The sequence below is a fragment of the Lepidochelys kempii genome, chromosome 2, assembly GCF_965140285.1.
Source record: "Lepidochelys kempii isolate rLepKem1 chromosome 2, rLepKem1.hap1, whole genome shotgun sequence".
NCBI lineage: Eukaryota > Metazoa > Chordata > Testudines > Cheloniidae > Lepidochelys > Lepidochelys kempii.
The window spans coordinates 104957276-104970268 of NC_136381.1; the positions used below are offsets into that span (position 1 = coordinate 104957276).

Consider the following 12993-nt stretch of genomic DNA (forward strand, 5'->3'; position numbering starts at 1 on the left):
GTGCCCCAAGTATATCATAAGCTAGTGGCACATTAGAACTAGTAATCAGATCAGCGATGGAAAGCTGTATTATCAACCTTCTGAGTCATCTAGCACTTTAGATATAAGATGGAAGGGGAAAAAAAACACTACACAAGAGAGTTCACCTGGGACTGAACATACATGGCAAGGTTTCCATAGCCACTTCAAACAACATATGAGAATTTAACCAACTCCAGCACACACAGGACAAAAGTTGCACTACATAAACTTTCATTCTATGATTCTGCCTAGCAAACGCACTTCAAGTGAAATTCTTCTAGATACGGTGTTCTATTCTAAACAACTTGAAAGCAAACAGCTCCTATTTTGGTCAACATAATGGACATTAACATGGGGAAAGCATCATGTACACTCCAGTTTGTATTTGAAATTATGCTTCAGGAGCCAGCCTGGCAAAAGCATCACACCAGGACATGGGGGATCCAAATTTAAGATTCTATTACCTCTCCATTCCCAAATGGGCTGGGGAGGTGACAGGGACTGGAAGTGGAGAAGAGCCTCGTGTTGCTAAGCAGTGACTATTCTAGATGTTTCAGAAGCAGCATTCAACCCTTCTCTCCCCACCTGCCAAAGGTGGTGAATATTTTCGCTAAAGCAGGGCTTGAGGGTGGGAACAGTAAAGAAGCTGTTCATAAAAGTAGGAGGGATCCTTAGGGTACTAACTGGGGCTCAGGGAAAGAGGAATACAGGATTGAAGCATTTTTTTTTATTGTTGTTCTTTCTTTCCAAGTTTCTGGCTGGTAACTATTATATAGCTAAACAACTGTGACATTTACAGTATTTGGGGTGTCCAATGTCAGACCTCGAAGTAGTTTCCCTGTCTACTTATACAATATTTTAAACTATCACAGTAAAGAGTTCTGGTTTTTTGAACATATACAACTTTCTTTAAATACCAGTAATATTTTCTGTTTAAAATAATCTTAACTGTTAGTGTTCATAAAACTGAGAGGCTGAACTGGGCTAGAGCCAGACAAACTGACTAGTCACCATGAGTTTGTCTGAATAACTCTACCAACGCACCTCCATCTTCTTGCAACAATCCTGTTATTCCAGTCCTGGGCCTACCTTGACAGAAACTGCAGATTGTGTGGAGACAAGCCACACTGTCTACCAGTTTTGTGATCTAAAAAGCAAGGAGTTGGCAGAGACTAACCTTAACTTCACTAGCAGCCAAGCTGGGTTTGAATGCAAGTCTTTGGATATGAAAGCTTAATACGCTAACCTACTATAGCATTTAAAGCCCAGGTCAAGATCCTCTGCGGTTTCTTAAGAGATTCTAATGCAGGGTGGAAGCTGGGTTACAGGCTGACACTGTGTAACCCAAACTATCAGGCTCATGGGCGACAGCTTGATGCAGCAGCCCAATGGTAGTGAGCAGGAAGTGTAAAAGAGAAAACAAAACTAGTTTCAGAATATGATCTGCCTGCTAAGAACTGCTTCTCCATATGTGAGCTCCCCAGATTTTGTGTGGCACAGAACATATATTTTAAAATAATATATTAAAACCTACATTTATATTTTATTCTTCCTGTACAAAATAAAGTTTGCCGAAAAATGCTAGTGATTGAAGAGAGGAAGTCATGTGGGCATTTCTATTTCAGTAACAATTAGTATGGGAAAGCTGCTCTATGCACTGCACTCTCCTACCATGGCATTCTCTCTACTAGGGGACTCCTTTGCTGGTCAGTAGTATCTTCTCACCTTCACTTTACACTAGTGACCAGCAATTCTTTTTAATCAGTAAAGCCAAAATAAAGTCTAAGCAGCAGAAGTTTCTCCCATCCCTCAAACAGTCCTGCCAGTAGATGCCCCTAGATCACCCACTATCAGAGCCGAGGACTAGCCAGTGTGGAGAAAGGTCAGATATAACTGCAGCTGCCTACCTTTCCCCTTCACACTGTGCAGGCTAGACTGTAAATTCTTTGGGGGCAGAGACCATCTTTTTTCAATCTGTGTTTGTACAGTACCTTGCACAACCAGAGTACTGGTCAATGACTGGGACTGCCAGGCACAACTGCATTACTATTTACACACACACACACACACACACACACACCCCTCACTCTATCCTAGGCAGCAGTGAACCCAAGATCTTGTTAGAGACTTGTTTGGGCCAGGGCTTGTTGTTCTGATTAAAATAAATGAGGTTAAGTGGAATATACTTGCTCAAAAAGTAATCTGAAAGCTGAGGTCTGCACTGAACTTTTTCAAAATAGTTTCAGATATTCAAAACTGGAAGGGTCCCTTAAATCAGTCTCAGCAGCTTTAAATTAAGGTGAACATATTGCTGGAGAACTCCTCCAGGGCTTGAAGCTTTTTGGCAGTGCTGTGTGGCTTCAGGACAGTGACCCACTAAAACTATATGCTAGAACTATTAGGGGAGAAAAATGTGGTGCAACTTGTGATTCCGAATATTGTCTCTTTTTTCCCTTTACTACCCCATGTGCCTGTATCCACCTCTTGTCTCATGCCATATATTTAGACTGTAAGCTCCTGGGGGCAGAAACCATCTTTTTGATCTGGGTTTGTAGAGTGCAGTCCTGGCCTATGACTAGGGCTCCTCCATATTATGATTATACAAATAAATATTCAAATTGACAGGAAGCTTTATCCCTAAACCCATCTAGAGGCATCCAAGATATTGCATAATCAAAGCCCTCTGAAAGTCAGGAGGAATCTTTCCATTTACCTCAGTAGGCCCTGGATCAGGGGCATAATCCTCAACTGGTGTAAACTGTCAGAACTCCACTGCAGCGAACTGAGCTGTGACAATTTACACCAGCCAAGGATCTGCCACCAGGACTTTAACACACACCCAGGCAGTAAACTGACTGCAGCTGCATGCTCAGTGTTTCTTTGGCTGACAAAGAACAAATATGGGAAGCTAAGATAAAGGAAAATGGTCTTTTATTCAGGAGACTTCATTCACATGTTTCCCCCAACCCATATCTTGGGCACTTCAGCTCAGGAAAACCAGCCTTGGTCTATCAACCATTCCTATTTTTTAATTAGTAGAGCAAAGGCTACAGTGCTTTATCCTGCAATTACAAAAAAAATTAAAGAAATCACAGGTAACCATATATGGCAGTTAGTACATCTCAATTTGATGAGACAAAGGACTGCACCACAACTCAAAAGACTCCAGCCTGCTGAGCACAGCAGGAAGCAGGACTACTGTTGGCTGACCTTACTTATTAAGATATAACTAGAACGCCTACCATCTACTTCAGAGAAATCTTTTCAAATTTCCTTTCCTTGGCGTAGGCCACGTATTTGTTCTGCTAATATTAAACAGTCTGTAGAACATTTTGTACACCAAACCCAGGAAACCCCATTATGAACTTTACAACAAAATAACTGTATTCTAGTGAGCAGTGTTGAATGAAATTTCTCTCCACCCTTTCCCCTACACACTGTGGTCCCTCCACAGAAATAATTGGTTATTTCTTTTCCTGTGTATCTGACTGACCCTGCTAGGTGAGTAGCATCCTCAGCATCAAACCAAAGGTGAGCATATAGAAGTCTTTTCCATAATGTCACACAGGATTTTACTTGTCTACCCATCACAGCCTAACTCAGAGACGAGGAGGGGATGCCTTGGCTTGCTAATGAGAATGCTAACGAAGAAGAGAATTTTTTAGAATGCAGAGGTTTTTTCACAAATTGCTAGTAACTGTCACGCACATTCACACAACTACGTTTTTTCCATTTGTGCTCACAGATATTTTCATCAGCAGCACACTCATGGACCCCAAAAAGTTGAGAGTCACATGAATCACGTCATATGTGAGCTACTCCCAATGGGCGGAGGTTGCTCATCGCATCTGCAGATGAAAGTTCCAGACTCGGTCTAAAATGTTACAGTCAAAGGTTTTTTTAAGATGACGTATTAAAAAGGGTCAAAGACTTAATATGTAATTTCTAAGAATCAACATACTGGGTCAGATGCTCGTGTGACAAATAGGGGAAATGTCTGTACTATCCCTTATGAAAACTGTGTAGGACTGTTTCCTAGAGCAATTGTGTATTGCTGCCTGCTTGCACGCACAGAGATAAGTCAAAGGAGACTGCAAAGGGGTGCTAAATAACAACCATAAAACAGTGATTTAGATAAGTCAGTCTCAGGTACTCAGCTTCAGAGGAGCCATAACAAAGCTGGCTCCATCTAGGTTAGAATGTGATACCCTCCCAGAGGCTATGCCTGGGATCAAAGGAGAGCTAAAACCTCAAAGACCCTAGAAAAAGCAGAGGGCGATTAGGTGAGCTGGGAGACGCTGACAGGTTGGGATAGAGAGAGACAAAAGACATGGGTTACAGCCCCTGAGCGTCAACCATGTCCTTGTTTGAGAGTGGGTGAATTGCAGAAATCCACCCCAGGTGAGGTAAAGGCGTGAGGCCTGCCACCTGTAGGAGTTGCACTCATGAGACCCAAAGAAGGGACAGCGACGCAGCTAGTCCACAACCATTATAGCTTGCACATCTAAATGCCTAGTGATTTTTAATAAGAGTTGTACATGTACCAGGAAAGCAGAATCAGGCCTATTATTGTCTATAATAATACAGATTTATTATTTCTTGTGTACAGGTCTTCTCACACTGCCTTTCAGCAAAGGCCTGGTGCAGAAACAAACCTGCTGCTTGAACAGAACTGTGCTGAAAACTCTGGAAAAAGTTAAAATTATTTTTAACTCACTTCAAAAGAAAAATTTAAGAGGCACTTTTAGCAAGGGAAACACAATGCTGAAGAGACAAAGTTAAGGAAATCACACTACTGTCATTGCGTGAAGACGCAAGTTCTCAGCCTTTGATAATACCCTAAATGAAGAATTAGAGGAAAGAGGGCAAGAGGAGGGCAAAAATTGAGTCCTTTAACTTCAAAAATAAAAAAAAAGCCATCTCCTCTTTCATTGGCAGTGGAATAACTGGAAGGGAAATCTTGAAAAGTAGTAGTATCTAATAGAGGCACGATCATGATTCTTGCCCTTAGTGCTAGTACTAATTTCTGAGTTAGTATCACAGTCCTGCCATGCCAGCTTTAGCTGTAGAAACACTTAACAGTAGATTTCATGGAGATAAGTGAGTATTTGCAGATTGGAGGGCAAGGGGAAGGTCACACTCCTCCTGTTTTAAAACTAGTTGATTTTTTAAATTAAAAAAGAGGGGCAGATTACGGGAGTGGGTTATGGAGGAGGTTCAGTGGGCACAGTGCGTGGGAATACATGGTTTCATGCAGTAGCAGGGGAGACAATTTCGGAGATTGTGGGGGATAGGAAAGAACCAGGAGTCAGGCATGAGTGTGTGTGTTGGTAATACGCACACTACATTAGCACTGAACCCTATTATCATGATAGAATCATGAGCAAAAAATAAGTTAGATTTGTTCTGGAAAAAAGCAAGCTGGTCACGTGGGGATACGCACATATTGAACGTGAGGGTGACTCTGGAAGGCCTTAAAGGTGCAGACAAAGTTAGATAGCAGTATGCATTGTCATATAGATACAAAAAAGGCCAGTGCAATTTATGAGGATGTGCTCAGAGGCAATACATCACAAAAAAGTGCACTAAGAGTCTCTCTCTGGTACACCTGTAATAGTGTGTTCAATTCCAGGAACAACAGTTCCAGAAAGATATTGACAAACTCAAGGGAGTTCAGAGAAGAACAACAAAAGCTATCAGGGGACTAGAGAAATTGCTTGAAAGGAAAGATAATTAAATATGTATAGCAACGCTAAGCAATATTTGGAGCTAGGGGAATAACATGATTAGACCCTTCAAATATTTCTAGACCTATGGCTATATATCTAGAGAGAGAGAGAGAGCGCGAGAGAGAGAGCGCACGTGTACACTTAGACAAAAAGGGGGAGGAATTAGCATAGTACATCAGCGCAGAACCAGGAGTAGTGGAGGGATCAGGGGAAAACAATTTAGGAAAGAATTTAGGCTCAGTGCCAAGAAAACCAGCTTGACAGAGGCATGTATCTGGCTGTAGAATAGTCTACAAAGTGGGGTGGAAGTCTCATCCCATGGTGCTTTTACAAGTAGAAAGGACAAAAACACTAGAAGATGAATTGTAGGGAACAGCCCTGTCCTGGCAGGAGGATGGACCAAATGATCCAACAGGCCTTTTTTTTTTTTTTTTTTTTCTTTTTAACATGAATCACAGAAGATTAGGGTTGGAAGAGACTTCAGGAGGTCATCTAATCCAACCCCCTGCTCAAAGCAGGACCACCTCTTATCATTATCATGAACTCTTATCATTATCTATATACACCTTTAGGAGTAAATCATAAATTTTAGTGTCAATACCCAGTCATATTTTGTTTCAAGTACTGATCTTGCCCCAGCTGGTCATAAAGTGATATCAGGAGTAGGATTACAATGAAAGAATTACTATGCTTAACAACAACAACAACAACGAGAGAGAATGAATTACTGGCTGCTCTCTGACATGATTAAGACAAGAGTACCTTTAAAAACTGAATCTTGCTTTGTGCATTAATCACTCATATGCATCAGAACTGTATTCACTCAAAAAAGCACTTTCTTTGCATTTCACAGTACATTCTGCAATACCATGGATGCCATAACCTTTTCATTGTGTGAGGTATCCTCCTAAGACCATACCATTTTAGTATGATGGCAGTTGCTTTATAGAGAACAGTACATGGGTCTTTTCATCTCTAACTTGTATTTCAGTGGAACTACTGGCATAGCAAGGGACTATTCACTGCAAGTGAGGGTGGAAAAATCAGAACCTAGAGGTTTTGCAAGGTCAAGCCTGTAGTATTTACCCAGTGTGGGTGGCTATATCACGTACTTTGAACTTTTATTTCTAGGCCACACCAACTTGATAACTGTGACAGCATTCTGAAGTCTGGTTCTGTGCTTTGGACTCAATTGAAGCAATTTAAAACAATGCAGGGACTTTCAAGATCAGAACACAGAGAATGACACAAAGCTAGAATCCATTAGAGAAATTGTTATAATATGTAGCTACTCAAAATAACAATAGCATGAAAGGACACCATTAGCTTGAAATAAATATTTTTTTAAAAAGTGTTTCCTTTCTCATTTTACAAATAACTCTCTAAGATGTTTAAAAATTTTAAACTTCTTTCAATTTAAAAATGTGGTGGTTTTTTCTTTATTTATGCTATTTACATATCTCTTAGCTTGAGCACTTAAAATAGACTAAAAATCAGGGATTCTCATTTTTTCCTCGGGATTACAGGCCTCCTCTTAATAAAGCAATTGCACAGCATCTCTCTGTTAATGATAAATACTTAAATATACATAGGACTTACATGGAATAGAGAACTATCTTTATTGTCACAAGCATTTTCACATATTTGGAAAAAAAAATACTATCTGCTTTGGCTTTTCAGGTCTCATTTCCTCCCCATCACTCACAGTTCTGTTTACTCTGTTTCCCTTGCACATTAGTTTCTTTCTTTCCCCATTCTCCACTACCACATGAGCCTCCTTTCTTCCACATGCTCTTTCCCTTCTCTCCATTCCTCTCTAAGTACAATTCCAATCCCACAGGCAGTTCTGACACTACAGATGACTTCCCTACATCTAATTGCTAGCTCTGGTCCCAGAGAACAACCCGTTTCTTCTACTCACATGCAGCAGCAGACTTGTAGATGTTTTATTAGAGTCCAGGCTGCTCTTTGCAGTTAAGATCCTCAGGATCTTTACAAGCAACTGGAAACAGGTAGGAGGAGCCAGCACGTGATCCGTCAGCTCTCCCTCCACAGACCACCAGCATTGCTCCATTAGTCAAACTGTTCTCAGAATAGTTTCCAATATTCTTACTGTTATTTCCTAATCAATTGCACTTTTAGATTCTTGTACATTCCTAATGCTGAAGTGGCCAAGTTAAAAACAAATATTCCTCTGCAGTTTTGTAACATTTATTTCTACATGGTGGGGTGTGGGGAACACACACAAGACAGGTCTATTGGTTGATAAACACAAAGCCTAGATTTCAGAGCAAAATTTGCTTTTAAATGTTCTTTACATATGAAGTTTTAAAAATATGTAATTGTTTTGAAAGGAGGACCTTCTTTCAATGCTTCTTGTCAGGCTGCTTTTTAAAGAGTGGATCTTTAAATTTTGGGCTCTGATCCTGCAAGGAGCTCCATGGGTAGACCCCCACAGCAGCCAATGAGGGCATGGGGTCTGCCTGTGCAGAGTTGTACTGAATTCAATGGAGACCTACCTGCATGGAGCAACTTGTAGGGTAGTGATGAGGGCGCGGAAAGAAAGGAAGAGATTTTTCTGAACTACTTTAGGTGTGGGCTTGTTGTTAGCATCCACTGTTAGCTTAAGAGTTTTGAAATGCAGCTTATTAACATTGATAACTATATCAGGAAGACACAAGAGATAAACAAATTTGGTACATAAGCGCTAAGCTGATGCAGATGAACCCACCTGCACCAAGACTGAATTCTGCTTCACATCTTTAAAGGGTGGGTCTCACCAAATATTACATCCTCAGAGACCTCACGTCTTTGAAATCAATTAGAGAGAAAAAGAACAAACACTGTAAGAGAATAAAAAATAAATTACCAACTTACCAAAAGAGTATTCTCAAAATATTTGCTACTAATAATACTAGACACACGTAGGTTGAAAAGCCCTCTGCATTCTGTGTCCTTTTTATGTCTCTGTACTGGGGGATGTATGGCACCACACCTCCAAATACCATCGCACCAGCTGCACCCCAGGAAACCAGCTGGTGCATTGGAACCACCAGCCACTCCAAGCCATCTGCCTCCATGCCAGGCAAAACAAAGCCGTGCAGCACCAGGGCAGCCACTGACAAGGGAGTCCCTTTCACGGTTTCTTCAGACTTAGTTGATTTTAATCATACACAGTCCTCCTGGTGCAATGTGTTGCCATGCTTCCATCATCCCTTGCACAGATGATGTAACCTAAAAAAAAAAAAAAAAAAAAGGAAGTGGGAGGGAAATGTAAATATATCATCTGACAACAGGAATACAAGCCCCACATGCCTATGATCAGGTCAGAGCCACAGCCTCCAGTGTCACAAGTTAGCCCGGGATAGCCAAAGTGGTCAAACATATGGAGTTGTATGGTCCATGACTGGAACTCCCAGGTGCTACAGTAACACAGCTTGTGTCCAACCTCATCTGATCGCTAATATTAATATGAAACATTTCCTGCTGTTTACTTCATTTTTTGTATAAAATTAGTGCCAATGGCATAGCTATAATAGTGCAAATGGTGCACTTGCACAAGGGGCCATGAGGCTATCAGGGACCAAACACATGAGCCACCAGGGGCGGGGAATCAGGGAAATGGGGAACAGAGGGAAGGTAAAAGAACCTGGGGGAGGGGGGGTTGGATCCAGGCTGGGGGAGTTGAGGGCAAGACTGAAAGAGGAGGATTGGGGAGAGCTGGGAGGACTGGATCAAAACTGGTGGAGAGTGAGAGGAGACTGTGGGTCTGTAGGGGGGCCACGAGGCAACTGGAGGGAAGCTAAGAAAGAGGTAGGGGTGGGAGGGCTGGATTAGGGCTTTGGGGGAACAGGAGAGGTAGAGGGGGCTGGAGACTAGATTGGGGCTGGGGAGACCTAGGCAGGTGTTAGGGAACAAGGGGGCTGGGAGTAGGGCTGTGCGGAACTTAAAGCAGAATGTATTTTGGAATCAGGAAGGGGTCCCCTAAATTATTCTTGCACTAGGGCCTTGTTACACCAGTGTGTAATACTTATGAAAGAGACTGACTTGACAGCCCTGGATGGAGACTGATATCCTCTAACCACAAAATAGGTAGAGCATAAATAGCAGAGAACAAGTTTTTCTACATGGCTTTGTCAGTGTGCCTCAATATTGATCTGGAAAGACCAACTTTAGCAGTGAGAAAGTTCAGTCTCTGTGGTCATTCAGTGCCTATCAGGTAGCACAGTAGCTCTCAACCAGGCGTACAAGTTGCCAACACAACTCTCACTTTGGGAAAAGCCTGGGACTGGGGGGTAGGAGAGAGAGGCCAGAAAGAGCTTGGAAACAAACACATATCTCCACCCCAACACTAATGATTAGATTTGGGGAAGTGAAGATAGAAGAGAAGTCAAACAAAGCAAGGGAAAATAATTACTCTTAGAAACCAAAACAATTACAAACGTTGCCAAGAGGCTATGATAAGACTTCTCCTTAGGAGCAGGAGACACAAACCCCCAATTCCCTTTGTATAGTGGGAGGTACTTTTCAACCTAACACATAACCCAACACATCTATGGCTGAGGCTCTGGTCCCATCAGACTGGCCCTTCTCTCCTCTGGTCCCCCTCTTCATATTTTTTCACCTTCATTATTTAGCAGAGAGCAAAAACTAAAGCCCTGCGCTCCCCCCGTCCAAGAGAGGACACAGCAGCACCTGTGTATATTAACAACAGCCACTCAATCTAGGGTACATTTACAAACGCCTCCTTCCCCCCCGATCCCCTCCCGGTCCGGGGAAGAGACTGCGGCTCTGTAGCCAGCAGCGATTGCTGAGTCTGCAAGAGTGCCCTAACTCCAGAGAACTCCTCCGGCCCCAGAGGAGGGCAGAGCAGGCAGCATGGCTAGGGGGCTGCTCCTTTAAACCCCGTCCCGGACTGGAGTCTTTTGGAACCAGCCCCCTGCGAGACCCCCACCCCGTTTCGTCTCACCTTGGGTCTGTCCCCCTCTAGAGCACTAGTGACGCGTCTGGGGGTGGTCACCAGATCCAGGCCCCTGTGGTCCCTCCAGAGCCGCACATCTCTGGGTGCTGCCGCTCCTGCCTCCCGGGCGCCTGCGGTGACATTAACCAGCAGCAGGGACAGGACCGTGGGGCTCTGTGACGTCACAATGACCAGCGGCGCCTTCGTCAATGAAGGGAAAGGCCCACCCTCTGACTCAGCCCCTCTTTCCTCTAGGTCCTAGAGGGCACCGGATCGCTTCCCAGAGCGAGGTGGTGTCCCACGAGATGTGGGGCTGTGCCGGCCACAGCCGGCGGGAACCGACTGAGGGCCGCCCTGCAGGGACTGGCCTGTGCCAGTCACTTTATTTACAGGGCTGTGCCGGGCCCATACAGAATGAAGGGGGTAGGAGAGCACAAACTGCTGAGTGAGATTTGCAATGGCTCCTTGTAACACACCCAGCAACATCTGCTACCATCATAACAGGGAGATGCTTTAGAAAGTGCATCTGAAGGAACCAGATTAATACAAATAATTGCTTGGTATTTAGGCGGTAGTGCTTTATCCTTGAACAAAATTATTCTTTAAGCTGGCATTGTGCTTGGTCTGTTCAAGACACAAAATACAGACAGTTCCTGCCCCCCAAAGTTTACAATCAAAGGCCCCAATAATTATCATTATTTCTACTGCAGTAGTGCCTAATAACAGGCCTGAACCCCACTGTGCTAGATACTGTAGAAACACAGAACAAAAAGACAACTTATTCCATCTAAGCTAGGGCTGGCAAGCGATTTAAAAAATCGTGATTAATTGCACTGTTAATAATGTGCTGTGATTAATTAAAAAAACTAGTTGCAAGTAATCACATGATTAATTGCACTGTTAATAATAGAATACCATTTATTTAAATACTTTTGGATGTTTTCTACATTTTCAAATATTGATTTCAATTACAACACAGAATACAAAATGTACAGTGCTCACTTTATTTTAATTACAAATATTTGCACTGTAAAAACAAAACAGTATTTTTCAATTCACCTAATACAAGTACTGTCGTGCAATCTCTTTATCATGAAAGTTGAACTTACAAATGTAGAATTATGTACAAAAAATAACTGCATTCAAAAATAAAACAATGTAAAACTTTAGAGCCTACAAGTCCACTCAGTCCTACCTTTTGTTCAGCCAACTGCTCAGACAAATACGTTTGTTCACATTTGCAGGAGATAATGCTACCCGCTTCTTGTTTACAATGTCACCCAAAAGTGAGAACAGGTGTTCTCATGGCACTGTTGTAGCCGGTGTTGCAAGATATTTACGTACCAGATGTGCTGGAGATTCATATGTCCCTTCATGCTTCAACCACCATTCCAGATGACATGCATCCATGCTGATGATGGGTTCTGCTCGATAACGATCCAAAGCAGTGCGGACTGACGCATGTTCATTTTCATCATCTGAATCAGATACCACCAACAGAAGTTGGTGTACATGCATCTGACGAAGTGGGTATTCACCCACAAAAGCTTATGCTCCAATATGTCTGTTAGTCTGTAAGGTGCCACAGGACTCTTTGCCGCCTTCACCAACAGAAGGTTGATTTTCTTTTACTTTTTTTGGTGGTGGTGGTGGTGGTAGTTCGCATTCTGTAGTTTTCACGTTGGAGTGTTGCTCTTTTAAGACTTCTGAAATCATGCTCCACACCTCATCCCTCTCATATTTTGGAAGGCACTTCAGATTTTTAAACCTTGGGTTGAGTGCTGTAGCTATCTTTAGAAATCTCACATTGGTACCTTCTTTGCACTTTGTCAAATTTGCATTGAAAGTGTTCTTAAAATGAACAACATGTGCTGGGTCATCATCCAAGACTGCTATAACATGATATATATGGCAGAATGCATGTAAAATAGAGCAGGAGACATACAATTCCCACCCAAGAAGTTCAGTCACAAATTTAATTAACACTTTATTTTTTTAATGAGAGTCATCAGCATGGAATCATGACCTCTGTAATGGTGACCAAAGCATGAAGGGGCATATGAATGTTTAGACTATCTGGCACGTAAATACCTTGCAATGTCAGCTACAAAAGTGGCAGGTGAACACCTGTTCTCACTTTCAGGTGACACTGTAAATAAGAAGTAGGACTGAGTGGACTTGTAGGCTTAAAGTTTTACATTGTTTTGGTTTTGAGTGCAGTAATGTAACAAAAAAAATCTATATTTGTAAGTAGCACTTTCACTACAGTACTTGTATGAGGTG

The 12993-nt window shown here is 42.4% G+C and overlaps 1 protein-coding gene across 4 annotated transcripts in view; it reads right to left on the minus strand.

Moving 5' to 3' along the window:
• Nucleotides 1-10897, minus strand: part of SLC66A2 (solute carrier family 66 member 2) — a 110045-nt gene extending 99148 nt beyond the window's left edge. For all 4 annotated transcript variants that reach the window (XM_073331843.2, XM_073331842.2, XM_073331846.2 and 1 more), the window contains exons 1-2: nucleotides 10720-10897; nucleotides 8628-8984 (exon numbers count right to left, since the gene is read on the minus strand). In XM_073331843.2, coding sequence (XP_073187944.2) covers nucleotides 8628-8830 — 203 coding nt within the window. In that variant the 5' untranslated portion in view covers nucleotides 8831-8984; nucleotides 10720-10897. The remainder of the gene's footprint in view (nucleotides 1-8627; nucleotides 8985-10719) is intronic.
• Nucleotides 10898-12993: the final 2096 nt, after the last annotated feature.